This window comes from Eriocheir sinensis, chromosome 15 (assembly GCF_024679095.1).
Source record: "Eriocheir sinensis breed Jianghai 21 chromosome 15, ASM2467909v1, whole genome shotgun sequence".
NCBI classification, from domain to species: domain Eukaryota; kingdom Metazoa; phylum Arthropoda; class Malacostraca; order Decapoda; family Varunidae; genus Eriocheir; species Eriocheir sinensis.
In genome coordinates this window covers 20,800,678-20,828,177 of record NC_066523.1, presented here as the reverse complement: position 1 = coordinate 20,828,177, position 27,500 = coordinate 20,800,678, and the positions used below count along the sequence as shown (strand labels likewise).

Below are 27,500 nucleotides of genomic sequence, written 5' to 3'. Positions count from 1 at the left end.
ACTTGCTCCTAAATAAACGAAGAAAAGAGGCTTGTTTTCTTGGAGGTTTATTGAAGGCTTGGAGATGTGGCGCGTAGGGAGTTATAGAAAAAAAAAAAAGTGTGTCTCGCATGTGAAGGAAGAGGTATGAAAGTAAAAGTGATAGCCTGGACTTCTGCATTACATCCATTGTTGTTTAAGTTTCGCCTTTATCATGTCGTTCAGCTTTTTGTTTGGTAATTATAATTATGATGACTATATCCTCTAAAATCTGCGCAGAGGAGCTTTGTTCGTTTTATATTTTTTTAGCTTTTCTTACCCCGTGAATGTTGTCTATGTCTGCCGTCCGAAAAAAAGTTTCTCTGGCTGGCTGTAGTGGTGTATATATATACATATTTATAGCTGTGCATGTCTTAAACCAAACAAGTCAGGAATATCGAAGGTCATTAATTTCCACAGCAAACACCCGGGCGCCCGCAACAGGAAAACCACACAGAAAAACAATTGTAAAGACGTGCCGCTCGGCCAAACAGTAGTCTGCAGCACGACAAAAGACCGCTCGTGTAAAGCTTCCTGGTAAAACGTATTTATATATGGAGAAGGGTGCTGAATGTATATGGTGAATAACTGTTTCTTCGTAGCTGCCATCTGCAAGCCGATTGGCCTCCTTTATAGTTCCCTTTTATTTTGTTTATTCTTCAAGTAATGTAGAGCTTGCATCTCCCGTCGCTTTGTCCCATCTTTTGGTGGGGTGAGAATGGGAGGTACTGAGGGAATATGCAAACGTGTATTTAAGTCACCGCGTCTCTGGTATAAAAATACACTCCCCTGGGCCTGACCGGGATTTGAACCCGGGACCTCTCGCACCCTAAGCGAGAATCATACCCCTAGACCATCAGGCCGGTATTAAGATAGACATCAGGCCGGTATTTGAGTCAAGATAGTAGTAATACAATAATAATAATACCATCATATTTTAACTTTTTCTGTTAAGTCGGAGGCAAACTTAACGTCTTAACGTGCCGTGCTCGCCATAGTGAACAACCCCAACCTAGGGAATTCGTCGAGCTTCAGTACAGGTGAGGCGTTGCTCCTGGCGGTGAAAGTTACCAAGCAACATGTTTCTTCCAAGCCTAGATAGCTCAGTTGGGAGAGCGTTAGACTGAAGATCTAAAGGTCCCCGGTTCGATCCCGGGTCTGGGCAATTGTATTTTTAAGTAGGTAAGGATCCACTCTGAGTTCGGGCTGATTGGATGTCCTGTTACTTAGCGGTCGTTCACTCTCCCCGTGTCCGCGCCACCCGTCCCGCCGCGTGGCCAGACTCTCCCTCCCGCCACTACCACGCGATAAGGTTGACACTTCTTTGCTCGTTAGTCTTGCGTTGTTATCTTGTATCAAAGGTTGTCTTGCGTCATTCTTACTTATACGAACACTGCCCAATAAAAAATAAAAAAATAAAGATATCATTAAATTATTGAAAAAAAATATATGTTAGAAATCAATCTAATGCTATTTCGTAAGTTGGTGATGATGATGGCAGTGACAATAACAGTTAATGATAATGATGATGATAATGGTAGTAGTAAGAATAAAAATAATAATAATGACAATAATAATTATAATCATATTAATATTATTGTTGTTATAATAATTAGTAGTTGCAGTAATTAGTGTTGTTATTAGTATGATTACTGTTGTTAATATTTATGACTTTTATTTACGGTATGTTTTTTTATTATGATATTAATAATCAAGTTTGTGTTATATACAAATTTACTTTCCTCTCACACATTTAAGAAAGAGGCAATTAAACAAACAAACTAAAAATAATTAAAATTTCTTCTCCATCTCTTGGTTCGTTAAGGAACGTTTCCCCGGAAATGTTTCTGAGCCTTCTGTTCTCGGGTCCTCGCAGCCGCCAGTAATGTTATGCAAGAAATGCAGGGCTCCGAGTTATCAAATATCAGGAGCGCAACAGTAGCTGGTGTGGTTAGTGTAATTCTAGTTGTAGTTTTCGTTGTTGGTGATGGGGGTGATGACAGTTTTGTAGAATTATTATTATTATTATTATTATTATTATTATTATTATTATTATTATTATTATTATTATTATTATTATTATTATTATTATTATTATTATTATTATTATTATTATCATTATCATTATCATTATTATTATTATTATTATTATTATTATTATTATTATCAGCATCATCACTATGATTAACAACAATCAGCCACTTCAAGCACCATTGGCTTCAGTATGTTCCCAAAAGAAAGAAAAAAGCATGTATGGCTTCAGTGAGGGCTCTCGGGGGGTCAGAGAGGCAGACAAATCCGTGGTGCACCTCCGTCGAGCTGTTCTGAGGGTGACTGACGGAGCAGGGGGCGTTTGAGGTCCTGGATGGGCGTGGAGCGGAAGGGAAGGGATAGGAGGGATAAAAACGTGAGAGGGCTGTGACAGGGAGGGTTTGGGACCGCTAAACGTCTGAGCGTGATGGTGGTGGAGTGAGTGAGTGGCCGTGGGAGCATCAGCATCAAATTTATGAGGTAGCGAGGTGCGGCGGCGGGGGGCGGGGCGGGGCCTCTCAGCGCGGTGTTAATCAGGTGCCCCCCGACGCAGCCATTAAGCTCTTCTTTATACCCCGACGCCTGGCACTTGCCGCGCTTGTCCCTATGCTCATGGAGGTCTTCCCTGCCTTCCGCTCCTCAATCCTCAGCCGTGTGTGACGCTCCTGTCAACACTCCGAGCGCCGAACAGGTGTGCAGAAATCTTTCTAGGGGGAGGGGGGGGGGTGAAAATTGATATATGCCCCCACACGTGCATTGAACAGATAATAAAAAAGTAAACCATTCAATCCAACATACACCACGCTGGACTATAGGATAAATCTGATCGAAAACCTTCTGATACACACCGTGATGCAGACGACGAGCACCTGTGTAGAGACTGACAACACCTGCCGCGCCTTGGAAGCGTCAACGCCTCCATCCGGTTGTCGCCAAGGTCACGTCGCCCTAAGTGCTTCGTTGCGGTGGTCGGGTAGGGAAAAAAGACGGAAACAGACGGCTGAAGTGGGGGCCGGGGGGCGCTGGCGTGGGCCGTGGGGAAATCCCGAGAGAGAGAGAGAGAGAGAGAGAGAGAGAGAGAGAGAGAGAGAGAGAGAGAGAGAGAGAGAGAGAGAGAGAGAGAGAGAGAGAGAGAGAGAGAGAGAGAGAGAGAGAGAGAGAGAGAGAGAATAATCACCTACCTCATTTCTCATTCCTTCTGTCACTGCAGTTTATTCAGTAGTAACGAACACAATGATTTAAAAAAGAAGAAAGTAGAAAATCTCAAGAAATTTTAACCAGACCCTTCTATATTTATCTTGCGTGGACTATATTTACGGATGTGATTTCTGCACTTCATATTTTTCTTTTTATTTCCTCTCACCTGCTGATAAATTACCTCCCTGCTTCTCCCCAGGTACACCAACCATAAGCATCCTCCCGCCCACCCCTTGAGAAGCCATGCCACAGCCCCATTCCACCCCACTCGTTTCTCAGCCTCTTCCCCTACATTCCCCATGTACGCTTCACCCACTACTACTTACCACTACAGTCTCATTCCTCAACCTCATGCCACTTCGTTCATGCGCCCCATACGTTGCCCTTCCCTTCCCTTAACTCTCGCATCCTTTACACCAGTCCTAATGCCCCCATGATTCTTTTAGTTAATTTTCTTATACTCTAATTCTTACTTCCTCGTGACTGTCTTAGTTCATGTTCTTAGTCTAAATTTTTACTCATTTACGCCTCTGCTAGTTCACGCTTATACTCTGACTCATACTTGCTCACTCATATCTTTTAATTCATTTTCTAACTTACTTACTAGCTCATACCTTTCTTAGATCATGTTCATTCTCCTATCTCCTACCGGTCACTCATACCGATTACCTTAACCGTTCCTCTTACATCTCGCTCTTGTTTCTCGGTGCCCTTGCCTCCGGTCGATGCCCCAGCCTCACCCTATCCATCCCGGCACCTCCACCCCCAACCCACCCCCCGTCTCGCCCCATCCTGCCCTCCGTATAGATTTTTTTTCTTCTAAATTCAGCAAGATATTTTTTTTTTAGATCCTGAACTTGCCGGTGCCAAGAACTTGTGGGCGTTTCATTTCCTCAGCTAACCCCCCCCACACACACACACACCTTTTTGTTAATTATTTTTATTACTCTTTTATATTAAATGGAAATCCACGCGATATGTCAGCGCTCATCTTCGTCTCTAGCGTCGCATCTGTGTCACAACAATTTATCTTCCCCAGGGAACCCCAGGTGTCCAATCAGCGACCAACTCGAAAGGGGAAATGAACAGCTGGGTCAGATGTACGCCGCTACCCTGGCTAGGATCACACTCGGGTCCAAAAATTCGTAGTTTTGTGTGTTAACCGCTACACTATGAACGGGCATATTTTTATCCCATAACGTAGCATTATCGCAGCATCCACTCTGTGTGTGTGTGTGTGTGTGTACTGATAGGAAGGTGTGTCTAACCACGCCCTCACTTACACACACACACACACACACACACACACACACACACACACACACACACACACACACACACACACACACACACGCATTATAATTCGAAGCGTTGCCGTGTTCCCCACCAAGGCATACACAAGTTTATATATTAGAGTGAGTCACCTTCACCTCCGCCTACGATTCCCCGCAGCCCCGTCCTTCTCTGTGCACCCCCTCACCTCACCACTTCCGCGTTTACCCACACCCACACACCTCCCCACCACACACACACACACACACACACACACACACACACACACACACACACACACACACACACACACACACACACAGGGGGGATAATGTGATAGGGTTAAATAAGAGAGTAATAAGTCACAGGAATAAGAAAACATTAATATTTACTTCATGATTATTTCTCTAAAGTACAAAGTGACGTGTAAAGGAAACCTGCAACATGTTTTTTTTCCTGTAGATATCATATAGAGCTAAGTGTCACGTGGAAAGGAAGGAAATGGAAGGAAAGATAAAGTGTTCACGTCCTAATATTAGTCAACAGTGTAATATTTACTGAGTTATTTTTAAAGTCTCGACAAGTATGCATTTTCATGTGGGTGAAGGAAAGGCGGAAAGCCGTTCCCGACACCAACCTCGAACTTCACTTCAGATTAAGTGTCGCACGATTTTAGGACTTGGCGCACCTCGTGAAGTCTTAGGAGGGAGGGGAAGGAAGGGGCTCCAGAGATGAGGAAGGGAAGTTAGGGGGCTGAGTAAGTGAAGGATTGAGGTCGGGGCTCCGGGGTTTCATTATAGGACGATCATGGGGTGGTGAACAGAACCTAACACCTGTACCCTACCTATATACAGACAACAAATTACAAACACAATAATTTAACGACGAAACACATATGGGCCGCATTACTAAACATTTCGTCGCCAAAGTTCACATATTTGACACTGCTTTCGTAGGAGTTTGGGGTATTTCCAGAAGTACTTTTACTACCCTGATGATAGTTTGACCCTTCTTCTGTACCATGAACCTAAAGAAACACTCATTAGAACCCGATTGACTCCCTCTTTGACCTTTAGATATTGTTGATGTGAGAAGCTAAATTGTCTTATAATACAGACCATACAGTCAATGGACAAGAATCAAAACCATCCTCAAACGTTTACTTTCGTACTCCTTAATTTCCTACTATTCTTCCATGCCACACCGCACTAACTCTTTCCCAGTCCGTCCTATGTTCCTCTAGGACGGATCGAGGAATAGTGCGTAGGATGTGGCAGGGAAAAAAAGTAGGATATTAAGGAGTAAGGGAGTGAACGTTTGTGGATGGCATTGTGACCCTTGACCATTGCTTGATAATGGTTGTAGGAAGGGGTGGTATGTGGGAGGGAAAGGGAGGGGGATGATGTCACTGTGCGGCTCGTGGTCACTTTGCATTCAAGAGCAAGAGAGAGAGAGAGAGAGAGAGAGAGAGAGAGACCCCATTTGAGCATTGCCTGAATTATCTCTCACTCCCAGTAAAGATTTGTTTTCTCGTTGACAGCCTAATTTTACGTCTGTTTGAAGTACTTCCATACAAAACAAAGCCTTAAATTGGAGAGGGGTGTGACAGAGGTGACTTGAATAATTTTGTATTTACTCAGTGAAAATTAAGAAAAACTCATTTATTGTTTCTTTTGGATTTGCTTTTGTTTACAAGATTCCTCGTAAATTTTATCCCTTGTCAAAATATTCAGAGACCCGCCATCACCAGCATCGCCCAGGCCCACACAACACCACCAAAACACCACCACCACCATCTACCCACCTTCAACTCGCGAAACATCACTATCACTACCAGAATCACTCCCACCAACATATCCACTCACACACCACAACACACCACCACCACCACAACACACCACACACCCACACACCACCCACACACCACCCACACACCACCACCACAACCGCCATCATTACGCCCACACGCCCAGCTCCTCTTGGCACCAGCACCACCACTTCCTAACCGTCGCTAAAACACCGGTAGAAATAGCAGACTGGTGGCACTGGCTCTACTACTGTTACTACTACTGCTTCTGCTGCTGCTACTACTACTACTACTACTACTACTACTACTACTAGTGCTAATAATACCACTACTACTGATACTACTTCCACCGACATCACTACACCGCTACCAAAAAAAATATCATCATTATTATTATCATCATCAAAACCATTATCATCATCGTTAACAAATATATAATGTTCCTGTAGTTTAGTTATGTAGTAGATATATGGTTGAAAAAAATCCCCCCCTTAAACGACAAATGATTATGGCATACTTATATTCCAGTAACATCCAATGCTGTATATTATATCATCAATCCTTCCACTATCCATTCTCTCTCTCTCTCTCTCTCTCTCTCTCTCTCTCTCTCTCTCTCTCTCTCTCTCTCCTCTCTCTCTCCTCTCTCTCTCTCTCTCTCTCTCTCTCTCTCTCTCTCTCTCTCTCTCTCTCTCTCTCTCTCTCTCTCTCTCTCTCTCTCTCTCTCTCTCTCTCTCTGAACTGAGATGTCTTGCTTTAACAGAAAATTTTGACATAATTGCTATAACCGAAACATTTATCGACACCACAAATATTGATTTAAGTTCCGAATACAACATAGATGGCTACAGACTCTTCAACAAAGATCGTGTAAACCGTAGAGGCGGTGGCGTCGCCCTTTATGTCAAAAGCTATTTGCAACCCACTGACAAAACACCGGGAAACAGTAACGTTGAACATTTGTGCGTGCGAGTAAACATTGCAAAAGTCAATTTAAATATATCTGTCACCTACAGACCTCCCGGGCAATCACTCGATGACGACCTTGAAATGTACAGCGTCTTAAGGCAATCACTTAATAACAGCGACTCACTGATATTAGGAGACTTTAACCTCCCCCATATCGACTGGGCGACACTGTCAGGTACAGAAGGCGAGTCACATAGAATGATCGAATTTCTAGAAGAAAATTATCTAAGCCAAATGGTTTCTGAGCCAACTCGACAAAATAATATACTCGACCTTGTTATAACGACCCAAGATAACCTAGTCAGTAGTGTCACGGTAGGAGAACACCTCGGTTCTTGCGATCATAAATTAGTGCGCGTCGACATTAAAGCTCAATCATCAGTGACTGAAAATAAAGTAAAGGTGCCCAATTTCAAAAGAGCTAACTTCGTAGAAATCCGACAAAAACTAACAGAAATACAACTATCAGATGACGGCAACGTAGAGGAAGCCTGGCTAAACCTTAAAAATCACTTACTCACTCAGCAGAACACATTCGTCCCCTTGTGCGAGAAGCGAATTAACACTAATAAAAGCCCACCGTGGTTTAATAGCGAAATTAAACAATCAGTCAATGAGAGAAAATTGTTTTACAGGTTAAAGAAAGAACAAAGCACGCCCGAAAACATTAGACTTTATAATGATGCCAGGCGACGAGTAAAAGACTAGTAGGTCAGGCAAAGCGTAGATACGAAGAAAATATTGCAGCCAACTGTAAAATAATCCGAAATCTTTCTTCAGTTACATAAACAACAGAAAGGCGATCAAAAGTGGTATTGGACCTTTAACAAACAGCGACGGTGCACTAGTGACTGACAGCCAACACATTGCAAACCTCTTAAACAATTACTTTTCCTCGGTGTTTAATACTAACAGTCTTCCTCTCGCTACCACCAACACCAGTACTATTGTAAATCTCGAGCATGCATTGCCTAATTTTGAAATAACAACCGATGAAGTCCTTAAAGCTCTCCATTCACTTAAAACAAATAAAAGTCCTGGACCTGACAAAGTATATCCAACTCTGCTGAAAGAAACAAAGAGCGAAATACTCTCCTCCCTCACAACCGTATTCAATATGTCCTTGCGACAAGGCATCGTCCCTTCAGATTGGAAAAAGGCTAACGTGACACCGATTTTCAAGAAAGGAGACAAAAAGTACCAGGTAATTACAGGCCCATTAGTCTAACTTCGGTTGTAGGTAAGCTACTTGAGGGCATAATTAGAGACAAAATTGTGAGTTACCTTGAAAGCCACTCATTGATTGGGGACTCACAACATGGCTTCCGAAACAAAAGATCCTGCCTATCAAACCTATTAACCTTTTATAACGACCTCTTCACTGTTTATGACGTAACCAAATCACTGGACGTAGTCTATCTTGATTTCCAGAAAGCGTTTGATAAAGTCCCGCATCATAAATTACTTTACAAATTAAAGCAAATAGGTATTGACGGTCAAGTAAACCAATGGATCGCGAATTGGTTGAGCAACAGACAACAAAGAGTAGTGATTGACGGATTTAACTCAGAGTGGGCGCCTGTCACTAGTGGCGTCCCTCAGGGCTCGGTCCTTGGCCCAGTGCTCTTCATTATTTACATCAACGACGTGGATGTTGGACTCAATAACCGCATTAGTAAATTTGCAGACGACACAAAGATTGGTAACTCGGTTCTCACTGACGAAGACAGGCAAAGCCTCCAAGAGGATTTGCACAAAATTTCAGCTTGGTCGGATAGATGGGAGATGCCCTTTAACGTAGACAAGTGCCAGGTCCTTCAAGTTGGAACGAGGAATAAGAAGTTCGAATACGAAATGCGCGGCGTTAAACTCAAAAGCGTTCAATGCGTCAAAGACTTGGGGGTCAAAATCGCGTCAAACCTCAAATTCTCACAGCAATGCATCGATGCAGCAAATAAAGCGAACAGAATGTTGGGCTTCATTAAAAGAAACTTTGTATTCAAGAATAAAGATGTAATACTCCCGCTCTACAACAGTTTAGTCAGACCCCACTTGGAATATGCGGTACAGTTTTGGTCTCCCCACCATGCAAAGGATATTGCTAAATTAGAAGGTGTTCAGCGTCGGGCAACGAAAATGATCCCTTCCTTGCGCAACAAATCCTACGAAGAAAGGCTTTCTACCCTTAACATGTTCTGTCTTGAGAAACGTCGCCTCCGAGGAAAACTGATCGAATGTTTTAAAATACTTAATGGTTTCACGAATGTAGACAGATCAACATTGTTTATGATCGATGACACTTTGCGCACGAGGAACAATGGCGTAAAACTCAGATGTAGACAAGTAAATTCAGACTGCACCAAAGTCTTCTTCACCAACGTTGTAGTGCGAGAATGGAATAAGCTTCCACCATCAGTGGTCCAGTGTAACATGATTGACTCCTTCAAAAATAAGCTCGACCGTCACTTCCTTCAACTTAATATCAACTAGAATAGAAATGCAACGTTTTGGAGTCTTCTGATTAATGTAAAATCACTTAGGTTTAAGGACAGACCACCAAGTCTGGACCATGGGGTCTGTGTGGGTTGAGTTTCTATGTAAATCTATGTAAATCTCTCTCTCTCTCTCTCTCTCTCTCTCTCACACACACACACACACACACACACACACACACACACACATCGCAATAGTGTTTTCGCCCACTCCGTCACGGTGTTACTCACCCCTGCACTTGGGACGTGTTTGCAGTGTTTTTCGGGGCAGGTGGTGTGTGTGTGTGTGTGTGTGTGTGTGTGTGTGTGTGTGTGTATTCACGTAAATATTCCTCCTGATCGTGAGAGGAGTGATGCGTTTTTGTTTACGTATAGCTCACTCTTCTCCCTCACAACCCTCTCCTCCTCCTCTTTCTCCATCCTCCTCCTTCTCTTTCTCCTTCTCCTCCTCCTCCTCCTCCTTCTCTTCCGTCTTTAGTCTTTTGTTCCTGCTCCTCTTTCGTTGCCACTACGCCAGAGGAAAGGGAAGGAGGGAGGAGAGAGCGTGAGGTGACAAGGCCAGGGTTATGCGACGGTCTGAGAGAAATGACCTTAGGTGGAAGACGCCAGAAATAGGATATATGTTAGCGATGCACACACAGACACACACACACACACACACACACACACACACACACACACACACACACACACACACACACACACACACACACACACACACACACACACACACACACACACACACACACACACACACACACACACACACACACACACACACACACACACACACACACACACACACACACACACACACACACACACACACACACACACACACACACACACACACACACACATATACACGCGCGCGCAATCACACATAAACAAATAAACACTTATAAGTCGGCGCATCATGACGAATAAACAAACATGAATGGGTGTTTGTGGCGGGCCGAGTGTTGTCACGGCCGTGAATATTGGAGGGGGAAAAAAATGTACACATGGCATCACGGGAGAGTCAGGACTATTTGTGTGTGTGTGTGTGTGTGTGTGTGTGTGTGTGTGTGTGTGTGTGTGTGTGTGTGTGTGTGTTTATTTGAAGGAGTTTGGTGCTTTCCGTGTCTGTTTTTTTTTTTTTTCCTTTCTGGTGACTTGTGGCCTTTATAACTTTTTTTATTTCAAGAAAAACATTTCCAACTGAATTACTGACTGATGCGTTGGAAAATAAATAAACTGTTGTCTTGTTCAGCAGGAAAGGGGATGAACGTGAATTCTTCCAAAAGTTATGAGTAGAAAAGTACTTGGTGCATGACGTATGTAAGTGAGTGGTACTTTTCCTATATAAGAACATAAACCTGAACATTTACGTTTTCTGGTATGGGTCTGAGGTGTGTAGTAAAGTTTCGGAAATACCAAGTGTGTTGTGGTGACCTGGTGACCTGTGTTGTGTCTGTGGAAGGACTTGAGATACTCGAGCACCACGCTGTCTACGGTGATAGCGCGGTTGTCTCTTGAGGCAGACCATGTAGGGCAAGGCTCCTCAACTGGCGGTCCTCGGTCCGAATCCGGACCTTCTGAGTGTTGTAGATGGACCCCGGGCTCCAGGAGGAGAAAAATATAAATAAATAACATGAAGGTCCTGGCGTTGGATTCTTGCAAAGGGTGAAAGAGGGAAAGGAGGAGGAGGAAAACTATAAGCAAATCATGGAAACATGGAAACATGGACGAGCAGGCAGCAGAAAGCCTATTGGCTCATTTCGAGGCTGTCTGCTTTTAGAGATACAATCAATCCGTCAATCACAGGAGTGGCCTGCGGGAAGGATTAAAGCACTACTGAACGTACTCCCGTAGCAGCAAAGTGACGGTCAATGCGATTTTTAAAGGAGTTGATTGTTTCCGCACTTACCACTTCTGCAGGAAGGCTGTTCCAATGGCGGACGACTCTGAAAAATAGCTCCTACCGATATCCGTAAAGCATCGCATGGCTTGAGGAGGAGGAGGAGGAGGAGGAGGAGGAGGAGGAGGAGGAAAGCTATCAGCAGGAGGAGGAGGAGTAGGAGGAACACTTGAAGTAGAGGTGGGAGGCTGTTTATATCATGAGGAGGATCCAAGACCGATCAAAATACACACCCACAATAGCCCTCAGTCCACCACCATCACAACCACCACCACCACCACCACCACCACCACCACTACCACCACCACCACCACCACCACCAGGAACTCATCCATCACTTCCTCTATCAGTGTTATGTCTGAAGGCTGATAGTTGGCTTCTTATCACCACCACCACCACCATCAGCACACTGCCACTATTCATCATCACTCGATCACTGCTTGAATCCCGCTCTGTAGTTTTTTTTTTTTGTATTTTTTTCGTGTTCGTCTGCGTTTCTCTCTCTCTCTCTCTCTCTCTCTCTCTCTCTCTCTCTCTCTCTCTCTCTCTCTCTCTCTCTCTCTCTTTCACGCAATCTCTCCGTATTTTAACTGATTCTGTCTTCTGTTAAAGCTGACTATTATGTATTTACTTTTACACGACGTTCACAATAAAGTTTTCACATTTCCAGCGATGCAAGAATGTCATCGTGACCTCCCGTTGGTTGCTTTCGCTTCGTCTATGTTGAAAAGACTGTTGCTCGTCGTTCACCGAATTCTCTTCTCCTTTCTTTTGTTTATTATGATATTCAACCTCACGTCACAATTACTTCCCTACATTAACTAAATTATCAACACTCATTTCGATTCCGTCAGTTTTTGTTGGGGAGGTTAGGTTAAAGATATGTACACATTCATATATTTCGAATTCCTTTGTGGGGTTTTGTGTACGGGAGAAAAATAGCGAACACTTTTCCTTTACTTGTTACTTGACTTGTAAGCCATTCTGTACTCCTATATTAAAGTAATGCAGTGAAGATGTTAGTAGTAGTAGTAGTAGTAGTAGTAGTAGTAGTAGTAGTAGTAGTAGTAGTAGTAGTAATAGTGTTAGGAGTAATAATAGTAGTGGTAGTGGTAGTAGCATTAGTAATAGTAGTAGTAGTAGTAGTAGTAGTAGTAGTAGTAGTAGGAGGAGGAGGAGGAGGAGGAGGAGGAGGAGGAGATGGAGGAAAAAGAGAAAGAGAAAGAGGAAGAGGAGGAGGAACAGGAAGATAAGGAGTAGGAGTAGGAGGAGTAATACGTACATTGTATAAGTGGTGTTGTACCGAGCATCACCTCTCACAGACACGCTCTCCCTAACCCCACACACTGACCCTCACCTCCTGTATGTCTGTATGTCTGTCTTTCCGCCGCAGGGAGATGGGAGACAGCGCGGCGTCGGTGGGAGTGCCAGCCGGCGGGGCGGGGCTGGGCGCGGCGACCCTCAGCCAGCACCACAGCGCCGTCACCAAGGTAAGCCGCTACATCCTGTCTGTCTGCTCCTTCACTCATCTACTCAATGCCTTACTCACTCACTCACTCATGTATTCACCCATGTATCACCCTCTCACCCACCCACGCACTCACTCATTTATCAACTCACTCCCTCACCTACGCTTTTTTCTCATTCACACACAAACATACACTCCATTCATATACCTACTCGCTTCCTAACTCATCCATGTATTCAATCACTTATTCACACACTTACTCACTCACTCATTTACTCACTCACTCATCAGTTCACTCCTTCACTAACTCATTCATTCACACACTCCACTCACACACTCACGCACTCCTTTCTTAACCCATTTATGCATTCACTCACGTATTCACACGATCACACGCTCTTACTCCTCCACTCTCACCCACTCGCAATAACACACTCCGACACGTTTACCCTTCACCCATCTGTGTTTTCTCTCATCATTTCATCCTTCCTTCAATAAAGACATTTATAATTATATAATCAAGCATTAATAAATAAGAGTTATGCCGTGTTAATTAATATCATATAACAATCATTCGTCTTAATCTTGTAATATTATAATATGTCCGATACGTAGTTTTTATTTAATTTTAATTCGAAGTAATGAAAGATAAATATATTTGGTGTGTGTGTGTGTGTGTGTGTGTGTGTGTTACCCCTCGGCGCCGATGCAAGTTGCCGAAAGCAGCAGCAGCAACATCAGCAGCACACAAGCCCTGCCCCCCATCCCTGGGCGCCTGGTCCTGGCCAGGTCGTACGCGTGGTCAGTCTTCAGGGGCCTGAGTGTTTGCATGCATGTGATAATATAAAGTTTCTTCAAATAATATGCAGCATGAAATCAGTCAAGTGGAAGGAATCCCTTTGATTCATCTACTGTGACGGAGTGCTTGGCATGGGCCGTCATGCCCCGTCTTGCTGCGCCGCTCGTCCATCACTCACGTGGCTGTAGGGGTCGTGGTCCGGCGGGGCCACCGCTGCCCCTGGTCTGTGAGCGTTACGAAAATTTGGCACCCGCGCCAGTGACGTAACACGAGCCGTCTGCCAAGTCGCGTCTCTCCCCGTGCTGAAATGTTGCTTAGCCTTGTTTGATGATCACCCGATCAATTGCTCTGCGCTGGGCACCATCGGCTTGCTCAACACTGTAGATCAATTTTGTGATTTCTAGCATGACGCCCGCCCTCTTCCTTAGGCCCTTCTTGGAGGAGGGACATAGAGCTTTCCTCCTCCAAGCTAATGCATGAGGTATTTTTCTGACCCTAAGTTTTGGCATCCCATAAAATCCATATCCCCCTTTAATTTTTGCCACACGCAGTGACTCCCCTGTGTTTCCCACCAGCGCTTTCCCTTCGTTCCCGTTGTTTTGTGTTCTGTCGTGTTCTCCACCGCGGCTATCTTCCCAGCTTCCCAGACCCCACACCCACTCCTCTCGCCTTGTTTTCAGGCCGTGCATGAGGCAGAGGACTTGCCTGTTGTGTCCGAGAATGGTAAGATTGATGAGTCCTGTGTAGAATCCCCTCAGGGAGCGCCAGCAAGGCCGGCCTCCCCGCCCGCCTCCCCACCCTGTAGTGAGAGCATGGCTCCCGTCGCCGCTCCCGACACGGAGGCGGTGAGTAGTGAACCGAGGACATGTTCCCTTAAAAATGAAATTCTTCATTTCCTTTTGACTGTGTCACTTCTCAAGGACACGCTCTCTTGAAAGAAAAGCTGTCTTTTCCTACTTATTGACTTGTTTTCCTCTTTCTTCCTAAAGAAATGCTCCATTATAAAACAAGTTTTCTCTCCCTCCTGCCGACCTGTTTTCTTAAACTTTAAAAATAGTTGTAAACAAGTACTTTTAGTTTGTTTTTCTTAAAAAGCTTTTATAAATGAGATTTATGATGCACTTTACAATACATTAAGCGTCTTGCATTTGTTTCTTTGCCACAAGTTTCAAAACGAGATTCACTTTAAAGAATATTGTAGAGTAAATGATGAGAGTGTTTGCTGCCCAGCCCCAGAGTAGCCCCAGCTCTCCCTCACGCCCCTCTGGCATGGCCCTCGCGGCCGCTGCGCCGGGCGGCACCGGCACCACCAGGACCGCCAACATTACCAGAGCCACCGTTTGCCTTGTCCGCGTCGCCCCGTGGTGCCTCCCGGCCAGTGCCCGCGACGGTGCTGCCCGACGCACCTCCCTACCTGTTTCGCCTAATACCTGGCCTCCCTGCCGTCATGGTGTCCACCGAGTGTGTATGCTTGCGTTTTCAACAATGTTATTTGAATTTTAGTTGCTCCTCATTAATTTCCGTTTTTTATGGCATCTGCTATGGTGCACAGAGCCAGGACTTCATTAGAGAGCTTTTCCGACCTGCCGCGAAGAAGCAACCAGTCAACAAAAACAAATTATTTATTATTTCTAGCAGTTTTAACTTTAACAGTATTTATTTTTATATAATTTTATACTAATATCCTCTTCGGTAATGCTAATTATAGTCAGCGCTAGTTATTTTTATTTCATCATTACTATTTTTCAAAAAATATCTAATTTTTAGTTTCTGTAACAATAAGCCAGTCACCCCCTCCCCCCTCCCTCCCCTTGTTGGTCCCTGCAGCGTTGCGGCACTCAAACACACACAGCGGCCGGCGGTTTGTGTGCCGCGGCGCCTCAGCAGTCAGTAGACATTAACATTTACGTTTTATGACTCGCTGCTTGTGACAAATTTCGTTGTCCGAGGAAACCGAGTATTTTATTTTTCTACAGGAGAATATAAATAATCTGCCACACCTCAAAGTGAGTGTTGGAATTTAAAACGAAACATTGTTGCACTGGTGTTGACCACACAGTAATGACTGCCTTAACATTTAAAGTGCCTCTTATTTTGCTTAAAAGAAACGTAAAGCATTTAGCCTACCCCATCTTATAACGACATAAATTTTGCATTGTATCAAATAACCTGTCCCCAGGTGATGCTATTTTTAAAACAATAATCATAATCCTTTAATTATTTTGCTTTAAAATTGCTTTGTTGCTGCAGCCAAATTGACCTTCACCTTCACATTAACACTGATGGGCGACGCCGCGCGGTGACAAGCCGTCAGGCCTCGACGCGCGGCACCGCCCAGCCCTGTTCCTTCCCCCCTTCCCCTTCCCTCACTATTTGCTGGGCCCGGTAGGCAGGATGCGAGGCTAACGTTTTCCCCGTTGGTATATAGCAAACAGTCACGAGCTCCCAGACCAGCCACTCCAGGACCTCCGTCCAGTCCGCCGTGAGCCTGCAGGGCGCGGAAGGTGGACTGCAGGGCAACGTTCAATCACAATCCGTTCAGAACTTCAGCAGCCAATCCCAAGCCATCCACGCACAGTCCATACAGTCTGGTAGCGTCGTACAGTCACAAACCACCACTATCAACGGCCAGCAGTCCAGCGCCATCAACGGGCAACAATCCACCGTCAGTGTCAGCCAGTCACAGTCGGCACAGAGCGTCAGCCAGTCCGAAGTGGCGGCATCCGCCTTAGAGGCACCCGTTGACCAGCCCCGCCTCGAGCATCCTTCCGTCGACGAAAACGCCAATTCTATCCCCGAAGAGGTCACGGCCCAACCCGAGCCCGCAGCGGCACCTGAACCCGCTGTGGTGCAAGAAGCAACACCTGAGGCACCTGAAGTACAAGAACCAACAACTGTCCCTGAACCGCCTTCGGCTCCAGAACCAGTAGTAGCCCCGGAACCGGTTGTACATCCAGAACCAGCCGTGGTGCAGGAAACTGAAGCGACCCCAGAACCATCTGCAGCTCCATCAGAGGCCATCACGCAAGAGCCAGCTGCACCGCCTGAACCGGCTATGGTACAAGAAACGATGAAAACACAAGAATCTACTCCACCTCCAAAACCTGAATCTGCCCCAACGCCACAAGAGCCTGCAGCGCCAACACCGGAAGCCCCACCACCCGCTGCACCCGAGCCCGTCTCAGCACCCCAGCCAGAGCCAACACCCGAAGTGGAGCCAGTGGCGGCACCTGAACCGGAGCCTTGTCTCGAAACCACGGTGAGGGGCGGCGGCTCTGCGGTGGAGGAGATCAGCCAGGAGCACATCAAGGAACAGCTACACGAAATCATCACTGAGATAGAGCAGCAGGTTCTCCCCGAGCAGGAGCAGGAGCAACAGCAGCAGGAGGAGGTACAGCAGGGAGGTGTTGGTGTTGGAGTAGCTAAGAGAGACATTAAACCATCGGAGGAGGCGCGGCCAGTGGTGGGGGAGGATGGCCGCTCCCTCTACTCTGAAGAGGTTGAATACTACGATGAGGTATTTGAGACTTTTTGTTACCCCTCCCTTGGTTTCTTTTTCTTTTGTTACTCCTAAAACCTCCGATTTTTATGTTCTTTTCTCTTTTCTTCAAGGCACACTCAAGTATTTTGAAGTACTCGCGCTCCAACACTTCTTGACCTAACAATTCATTTTAGAACAAGCTTAAGGCAAGCATGACACACACGCCAATGTACATAATACACATTCTGTTTTGATATTTTATTATTTGTTTTGGGTTGTTAAGAATTTAATTGGACTTTTGTAAAATCATACCGAGAGCATTTTGTTTTTGTTCGAAATTTTGTCAAGGTTCACGTTTGTTTATTTTTATTTGGTTCATTTAAATTCATTCGAAGATATTCAGCCTCTTCGACGAGGGCTCCCTCCTCCCTCTCTCCCTCCATCCCCCATCCACCACCGGCCCCGCCTCGTCCTAGACGCCCCTCACCTCACCTCCCACAGCCCTTACCCACCCCGAGCCTCAGAGAACACTGCACAACGCCACCAAACAGACGTCAGCGACACACTCGGGGTCTCGCACTGCCCGGACTAGCGGGCGTTGGCTCTCAAGGGGGGCAGGACAACCCAAGGACCTTCCTACTTCCTCTTGTGAATATGTCTCTGCGCCGAACACTGTTTCCAAGTCTTCACACACTTGACATTGTGTTCAACTTAAATTCTTCATTTTTCCACCGTAGTCTCTAGCCGAACACTGTCTATAAATCTCTATACAGAGAACAGTGTTCGTTAGCTGTGACTGTCCAGTGTTAATCATAATGTTAAGGCGAGCGCCTCCTATTTAGAGGTCTCGGCCTTCGTCATAGCAAGCATGTCGCTGCCACGTAGTGTCGCATGCCGTCATTGTCTTGCAGTAGCAGCCTTCGCCCTGTGCCTGTGAATGTCCCGAATCTTATTCTTATCAGCTGGAACTGTCTCTGTAATTCTAGCATTTTTCTTGCTTCATTCCATCCAGTGGCAGCTTGTGTCGTGTGAACTCGGAGGGGCTGCAAGGTTGAAATTTCATCGGATTGGTTGAATGGTTTTCCTAATTGTTAGTTTCTCTCTGATTTCAGCATTCTTGTACAAAATAGTTTTCTTCGAAAGCTGTGTATAGTAATGAAACGGCATCCCCCTTGGCTCTATTGGCGCAGCAGCTGCCTAAAATTTGTTGTGCGAGGACGTTCGTGTTAAGTCTTACCTGGTGATTGGCTCCATGCTAAGTTGCTAAGTTGTTTACAGTTCATCAGTAGATATGTACGCATAAAACTAATCAAGCAAATTACTCTATTGAACAAAATTTTATCCAGCGTTAGTGTTATTCATCTTGCACACGGCAGCTAGTGACAAAAGTTGATGCAGCTGTGCAGCTCCAAATGGATGAACCCCCACTGTCACGCTGCCTGTCTTTGTATGTTTCTATCGCTCAACACTTTGGAAGGCGGAAACATATGTGTCATGAATGGAGGCAGTTGGAATCGATCAGCACTGATGATCGTTTCCACGGTTTTGGGGACTTTTCTGTCCAAAGTGTGTGTCTGATATGTCAGCCTCTAGCTTATAGATCTCCGTCCTCTGCTTGCCTCCCCCTCCTTGTAGGCAGGCTGTGTGCCCGAGAATAGCGTCTAGAGCCTGCAGAAATGGTTCTTATACGCATTCATTCTCGGTCATATCGTTTCATTTACAACTAGTTTTTCAGTAATTTATTTAGATGTCATGTGTACATAGTCGCACAGATGCCGCAAACATGCTACAGTTTAACTTAAAACTCAGGAAGTAAATAGCCACCGCTAATGGTTTACCATGCTTGCTAAAGTATCCACCCTCATCACTTTTCCAGTTTTCTTTCCTCATCTTCCTTTCCTTCCTCTGCCCAAGGACTGCAGTCTTTGGCGCAGGAAAACTTCGATAGTCGAGGTTCCTCATGTAATACCCCAAATGAGGCTCCAGGTGTGGTGTTGCTCGATAGCTCCTCTTACCTATAGTCTCAGCAACTTTACTCACACCCATTGCTGCTCCACTACTTTGACCTCACCAGGGCTAAGAATCAGGAAATCACTAATAATGACCATAAATATAATAATATTGATAATCACATTAGTTTCCAGTTGTAAACTTTTTGTTTACCTTAAATTGCAAAAAAGAAAAAATTCGTGAGATAAGTCACACCGCCGAAGACCTGTGTGAGGTGCCCCGAACTTCCCTGTCGGGTACCCGCCCCATACTGCATGGCGGGTCGGGGCGCGCCTGGGCAGCATGCCTTGTTAGGGGAACAGGCGGGTGTCCCATACAGACGCCATGCCTCACCCTCCTCTCTGTCATCGTGTACTGACCTCTTCTTACCCCTCTGACCAGGACGGCGTCTTGCACCACACGTGGAAACCTAAAGGGAAGTACCAGGTGCCCAAGACAGTCATCCAGGTGAGTCCGGGGCAACGGATGAGTGAGGAAGGGCAGTTCAGGGAGCGAGCGGGAGTAGGGCTGAGAGATAGAGATGATTAAAGGATCAGTGGATTGTATTTAATTGTTCACCAACGGCTAGGATGAATGGCTCTTATTGTGTCAATTACGCTTTTGTGAGCTGCAGATAAATTATTATTTTTTATATATATTTCCTTGACTCTTTAGATATACATTCGAAACTATTAAGATGAGTATTCCTTAAAGCTTAATACTGTGTTCCACGTACTGACCTACTGACCTGCCTACCTACCTACATACCTACCTTCCTATCTACTTACCTTTCAATCAACTTACCTTCCTCCCTCCCTCCATACCTACCTACCTACCTTCCTTCCTATCTATCTACCTATCTTTCTATCAACCTACCTTCCTCCCTCCCGCCATACCTAACTACCTACCTACCTACCTTCCTATCTATCTACCAACCTTTCTATCAACCTACCTTCCTCCCTCCCTCCCTCCCTCCATACCTACCTATCTACCTACCTGCTTACCTCTCTACCTATATACCATTCGATCAACCTACCTGCTTACCTACCATTCAACCAACCTTCCTCTCTATCTACCTACCCACCCACCTGCCTACCCACCCGCCTACCCTGTCTCATCCCTCCCTCCGCCTTGCCTCCACCAGTACGAGGACATTGTGCCGATCGCAGTGCCCGATGTCGCGTTCTCCCTGAAGGCTGAGCCGCCCAAGCCAGCGCCGCCGCCCCCTCAGCCCGAGCCGCCCAAGCCTGTACCCCAGCCCACGGTGAGCAAGGGAGGGGCTTTTAGCAGTTGTACCCAAGGCCTCTATAAAATGGTCTGCCAGCTAGCTCGGATTTTGGGCTCATTATGTCACGCAGGGAAATATCATAACACCGATTAGCTTTTTAGGCATGTTTTAACAAATAGGGACAAATAAAACAGTATCAATAACAGTAATAATAATAATGATAATAATAATAATAATAATAATAATAATAATAATAATAATAATAATAATAATAATAATAGTGCGGTGACGTCACGTGAGCCCAACACCAAGACCCAAGCTGGATGGTAGACAGGCTTTGGCGACGTCATTCTGCAACGGTGGAATAGTAGTAGTAGTAGTAGTAGTAGTAGTAGTAGTAGTAGTAGTAGTAGTAGTGGTAGTAGTAGTAGTCGTAGTAGTAGTCGTAGTAGTAGTAGTAGTAGTTGTAGTAGATGTAAAAAATGTTACGTTCAGCTGTTCAGTTTTCAGCACTGGTTCTTTTAATAGTAACAGCATTATCACATCCTGGCCTTAGAAAATGTGTGACTCATGTAAACACTCCCGCAACAACAAAAATAACTTTCTCTCTCTCTCTCTCTCTCTCTCTCTCTCTCTCTCTCTCTCTCTCTCTCTCTCTCTCTCACACACACACACACACACACACACACACACACACACACACACACACACACACACACACACACCCACACACACACACACACACACACACACACACACACACACACACACACACACACACACACACACACACACACACACACACACACACACACACACACACACACACACACACACACACACACACACACACACACACACACACACACACACACACACACACACACACACACACACACACACACACACACACACACACACACACACACACACACACACACACACACACACACACACACACACACACACACACACACACACACACACACACGTTTCCCTACTCCTCCTCCCCTGTACTTTGAAGGAGAGTGCCATATACTCGACTATCGCTCCTCATCCCCATTCGCCTCGCCCTCCTGACGCAGCTCATCCCGCAGGTGGAGATACCGCGGGAGAATCAGAACCTCACTAACGGCAACGTCTCCCCCATCGAGATCCCAGCAGGCATCCCGCTCTTGGCTCGCATCCTCCCCAAGGTAAGAACATAAGAACATAAGAACGCAGGAGTCTACAAGAGGCCGGTAGGCCTGTACGAGGCAGCTCCTTTGACCCTAAGCTCCCGTGTATCTAACCCCACCTAATATCGCTGTCCATGAATTTATCTAGTCTATTTTTGAATGTGACAATTGTATTGGCACTCACCACATGACTGCTAAGCCTATTCCACTCATCCACCACCCTGTTAGTAAACCAATTTTTGCCTATGTCCCTGTTGAATCTGAATTTATCCAGTTTAAATCCGTTACTTCGTGTCCTACCCGGTTCTCTTACCAACAAAACCTTATGAATGTCTCCCTTATTAAAGCCCTTCATCCATTTATAAACCTCGATCATGTCTCCACGCACCCTTCGCCTTTCTAGAGAATGCAAGTTTAACTGTTTGAGTCTTCCCTCGTATGGCAAGTTTCTCAACCCTTGAATCATCTTAGTCATTCTCCTCTGCACCGATTCTAACATTTTGATATCCATTCTATAGTAAGGTGACCAGAACTGAACCGCATAGTCAAGATGAGGTCTAACTAATGCTAAATATAGTTTGAGGAAGACTTCGGGGCTTCTGTTGCTTACGCTCCTTGAAATAAATCCCAGTACCCTATTAGCTCGATTTCTAGCTTGAATGCATTGTGCCCTTGGACGGAGATCAGAGCTCACTAAGACCCCTAAATCCCTCTCGCACCCAGACCTACTTATGAGAGTGTCATTTAAGCAATAGTTATGTGAGGGGTTGTTCCTACCTACACTCAGAATACTGCACTTCCCTACATTGAACTCCATCAGCCATTTATCCGCCCAGTCATATAATCTGTTGAGTTCACCTTGGAGAATACTAGCGTCCTGATCCGACTCAATTACTCTACTGATCTTGGTATCATCTGCAAATTTACTAACATCACTACTAATTCCTGTATCTAAGTCATTGATATAAATAATAAACAAAAGTGGACCTAATACCGAACCTTGTGGGACCCCACTCGTAACACATCCCCAGTCAGATCTTTTACCATTGATTTGCACTCTTTGCTTCCTATTGCTAAGCCACGCCTTGACCCAGTTCAAAACTTTACCCTCTACTCCGTGAGTCGCCCTCCTTCAAGTCTTCCATTTTCTTTAGGTCTGGATCTCACATCAAGGGAATGGTGCTGTTGGTGATGTGGAGTGAGCTGTGAAGAGCCTTGGTAGTGGAGTTATTGGGGGTGTGGAGTGAGCTGCAAATAGTGGAGTTATTGTTGGGGTCTGGTTCTCATGCGCGTTTTTCAAGTTCAAAATGCAGTAGCCTTGGCAAACTATCACGAGGCTCATAAGCTTAAACCATCCCGCAAAATTTCACGAGGCTCATAAGTCTACCCACGGAAATTACCTCAACCTCCACGAAAGTCTTGTCAAATCAGTGTGCTTGGAGGCCGAAATGTTTAGGAATATTGCCCTTAATATGTGTCGGGGACGATGCATCACCACCAACCGTGCATGAAGGTGTTGTGGGCGTGAATGTGTGTGAGGGGCAGCGTGGCCTGTCACCTGTGGCACTGATCACTTACTTTCTCCTGCTTGTGGAGGCTTCGAACGGATTTAATGCTCTTTTGTGTGTGTGTGTGTGTGTGTGTGTGTGTGTGTGTGTGTGTGTGTGTGTGTGTGTGTGTGTGTATTTACAACAATGGAAGTAGTTCAAGGGGAACAAAAACAGGAAACAGAAAAGTTCTGCTAAGCACTGTTCCAGCAATAAGTAGTAAATAGGACAGGCCAGAAGAGAGGTCATCTGTGTGTGCGTGTGTGTGTGTGTGTGTGTGTGTGTGTGTGTGTGTGTGTGTGTGTGTGTGTGTGTGTGTGTGTGTGTGTTTACAGCAATGGAAGCAGTACAAAGGCAACAAAAACAGGAAATAAAAAGCCGCTAAGCACCGTTCAAGCAAAACGTTAGTAATACGAGAGTAGTGAGTAATAAGAGAGGACAATTTCTGATGTGTGTGTGTGTGTGTGTGTGTGTGTGTGTGTGTGTGTGTGTGTGTGTGTGTGTGTAAATATCAATATCAAGAAATAGTCTCTTGACTTCACTTAATCATGAGGGCCACCTGTGTGCACGGCGGCAAGTGTGTGGCGGGTGATGGCTAAGCCACAGGTGTGTGTTTGGGAGGGTGGCGGCAGTGGGGGCGTTGGCAGGCTGGCGAAACGAAGCCTAATTTTAGCAGCACAAGATTTCCTTACCCTTGATTCTGGCTTTGACAAGTTTTAAATATGGTAAAGAAGAAGCATACATCCCACAGCCATTACTACTACTAATCCCTCGTAAGAAAGGAACGTCCTCTTTGTATAATAGTAGATGTCCCCTCGCATTAGTAAGCCCGGTAGGGGTGACGACGAGTGACAAGCGTCTTAGTAACAACAGGTCGTGATTAATGAACAGGAGGGGAGGAGGCCTCGCAGCGCACTATTTTTGTTCCCCGTTACAGTGGTGACTATAGGGAAGAGGTCTTGTGGTCCGCGGCGTATTGTGGTCGAGAAGCATTATTTTTCCTGGCATGACGGCCGGCCAGGAAGGGAATGCCCACTGCCAGCCTCAAGTGCATGGTATTAATTTGCGTGGGCATGAATATTTCCTGAATAATAAATCTGCATATCTACGCAGGAAGACTTGGGGGCTAACGACGATGCGGAAGTTGTGTGTGAAATTAGTTTGCTTTCAGGTGCGTGGGCCTCGTGGCTGTTGATGATGTAGTGCGTGTGGGAGGACGCGTAGGAAAGATGGTGTGTTCGATAACTAAACAAAAAATATTAATGTGCTCTTCCGTATTGACCTGTATGCCCTTGTTTGAATGCACTAACGGTGAGGAATAAGTATATTTTTTTCAGAGCATATTGAAGGTACATCCACTTCGTATATTGCAAACAGCTATCATCGATCAGCCTTACCAGCACGCCGCCTCCGTGACCCTCCGTGGCACGTCTGTACATCTTGAGAAAGCTTTTTTTTTTTACGTCTTTCTTTCCCTTGGCCTCGTCCCACTCTCGGCATCTAGACACTCGGTGACGCAGAACGTTTGACTGACGCGTTCCACTCGACGTATCACGAGGGACACCTTGCATTGTACTCGTTATTCCTTTCCGCGACTCCCATTGAACTCTACAAGGACAATGAAAGTAGGAGACTTGAAAGACACATCCGTAAGGCAACGCAGTCAACGGGGAGGCTTGGTACACCCAACTTGGACCCCCTTGTGTTTGCATGCGTCGAAGCCTATTGGGTGACCGTGACTGCTTTCCATTGGTGTGTGGCTGTGATTCTTGGCGGCTAGCGGGCGCAGTACTTGATCCTTTATCTTCAACAAGAGAAAATAGGAGCGTAGTTGAGTAAGCATCTCGCCGGTGTAGGAGGTGTAGGCACCCCACATGGTGTTAGTCAGACCTTACCGGAGTATTTTGAACGCAGGAACATTTTCTCCTTCGGCAAGAAATCCACGCATGTATATTAATCAGAGTGAGTCATGGCTGCGGCGGAGGTGGAGTCCAATTCCCCCAAAGTTGGAGGTGCTTGTGGTGCAGTCACGCAGCGCCGCGTCCTCGCCTCCCCAGACTAAGGGCATCGAGCAAGGTCGCTTTACAGGGTATTTCCGTCATGTACATTTTGCTCTCTATTACATGTGTGCTGACTTGTCTCACACGGAAACATGATCACATAGTACACAGTATGTTCACTTTGTCTCGAGACTTATATGCATTCAGTCATGTGGTCCATGTATGTTATCCACGCGGCCGACAAGCACAGGTCCGCCGGGGCAGGACACGCACAGCCTTGCCACTCACGGCGCCGCGTCATCCAGCAAACCCTCGTAATTATGTACATAAATCAAGTGAGTGGTTTTACTCACTTGCACGTTATTTAGTAAGCTACATAATTGTGATTCCAATTATTAGCATCCATACAGATTTACTATATTTGTTCTGCCTTTTCAGTGAACTTAATAAATATGTACAAGCGATATATGAATAGAAATGGGGTCAAGCAGTGCTCATTATTTGCAGTTACTCCATTTCGTGTGCGTGCGTGTGAGCCTGCCTTACTTACCTACGTGCGTGCGTACGTATTTGCGTCTCTGTACTGCGTGCGCACGTGCGTACTTCGGTGCGTGCGTGTGTGCTTGGGTGCGTGCGTGTGTGCTTGGGTGCATCCCTAGTTCTCCTTGTATAGATCTGATACGACCCACCAAAGCACATATAGCATCCGAAAACTCTTGAGCAAGGGATCTCGTGAACAATAGTGACTGTGTTAACAACAGTGGTAATATTAATAGCAATAATAATGATATTATGCTCATTGAAAATAATAATTATGATGATAATAATAATAATAATAATAATAATAATAATAATAATAATAATTTTAATAATGATAATAATAATAATGTTACTCAGCACTGGAATCGAACCAATGCGTTGGCGCCGTTGCCTACCAATGAAAAGACCAAAACGGTAATATCGAACATCTTAAATCTCGTAGGTCTCATAACTGTGATCAAGCAAAGCATATCATTCGAAAGTTTTTGCGTCAGTGACCTCGCAAAATATGTGGCCAAAAAAAGACACAGCTCGTTACGTACAGTTCTTCGCACTGCCCACAAGATTATAATGACAAAGACAAATAGGAGAGAAAGCAACACCGACGCTCACCACGACCCACACCAGCAACGGCACCAACGAATGTCTTGTAAGCTTCATCCTTTCACTCCCATAGCTTGCTTAACACACACACACACACACACACACACTCTCTCTCTCTCTCTCTCTCTCTCTCTCTCTCTCTCTCTCTCTCTCTTCGCCTGTAGATAATGATAGCAATAATAATAATAATAATAATAATAATAATAATAATAATAATAATAATAATAATAACAATAATCATTACCAGAACATGAGGTCAGCTGAGCAAGGCAAACACTGAGAGCATTCATCATTCGCTCCCCCGAGACTCACAGCCTCGTACGTAAACAGGCGATCACGCTCTCCGCGGTGCTCGTCGTGAGGATGGATAAGTTCTTCCAAAACACACAGACTCGTCAACAGGCGAGATTCCATAACATACACCCAGCGCCACCCAGAGAAGTGTCGAAAGGGGTCGGTTAAAATTTGATACTACCTCGCCTGGTTTTGTATGAATATTCGATTAATGACAAACTCGTGTTGACAAGGATACTTGTAAGAAGATTATACCTCTCACTGGCATGTATCATACATTGCTATCATTCTCTTTAAGGAATCGTCTGTGTACGAGACTTTATCAGATATCAATTTTGTCCTCCTATTTCTATTGGCACTGGACTGTATTTACTGTTTAATATCGTAAATGTATCATATGGTGATGAAAATTTTATTTACAGGACTTTGGGTATTTTTTACATACATTGTAGAGTGACTGATCTTGTAATAAGTGTTTTCTTGCTAACTGTTATGTAGAAGTAAGCCAAAGTACGTCTAATATGGAATAAGGTCTATTAGAAATGGGGTTTGTTGACACATCGCCGGGCTGAGGCTTGACCCTCCCCCTCCCCGTCCCATGCAGCATCTCGGTGGGCTACTCTCCTCCGTCTGGGGGTCATCGACCTCCACCTCCCGCTCGGTTGTATCAAATTGAGGGGGTTCCCA

The 27,500-nt window shown here is 45.3% G+C and overlaps 1 protein-coding gene and 2 non-coding genes across 19 annotated transcripts in view; 2 read left to right on the top strand and 1 right to left on the bottom strand.

Moving 5' to 3' along the window:
• Window positions 1–27,500, top strand: part of LOC126999031 (nascent polypeptide-associated complex subunit alpha, muscle-specific form-like) — a 107,398-nt gene that overhangs the window by 32,461 nt on the left and 47,437 nt on the right. For 12 of the 17 annotated variants that reach the window (XM_050861359.1, XM_050861370.1, XM_050861368.1 and 9 more), the window contains 6 exons: window positions 13,080–13,176; window positions 14,634–14,798; window positions 16,382–17,470; window positions 19,826–19,891; window positions 20,568–20,687; window positions 21,749–21,847. In XM_050861359.1, the coding sequence (XP_050717316.1) occupies window positions 13,080–13,176; window positions 14,634–14,798; window positions 16,382–17,470; window positions 19,826–19,891; window positions 20,568–20,687; window positions 21,749–21,847 (1,636 nt within the window). The remainder of the gene's footprint in view (window positions 1–13,079; window positions 13,177–14,633; window positions 14,799–16,381; window positions 17,471–19,825; window positions 19,892–20,567; window positions 20,688–21,748; window positions 21,848–27,500) is intronic. The other 5 variants (XM_050861369.1, XM_050861373.1, XM_050861374.1 and 2 more) reach the window with 3 other exon arrangements.
• Window positions 810–881, bottom strand: Trnap-agg (transfer RNA proline (anticodon AGG)). Its single transcript has one exon. It is a non-coding gene; the product is annotated as a tRNA-Pro (tRNA).
• Trnaf-gaa (transfer RNA phenylalanine (anticodon GAA)) lies at window positions 1,111–1,183 on the top strand. Its single transcript has one exon. It is a non-coding gene; the product is annotated as a tRNA-Phe (tRNA).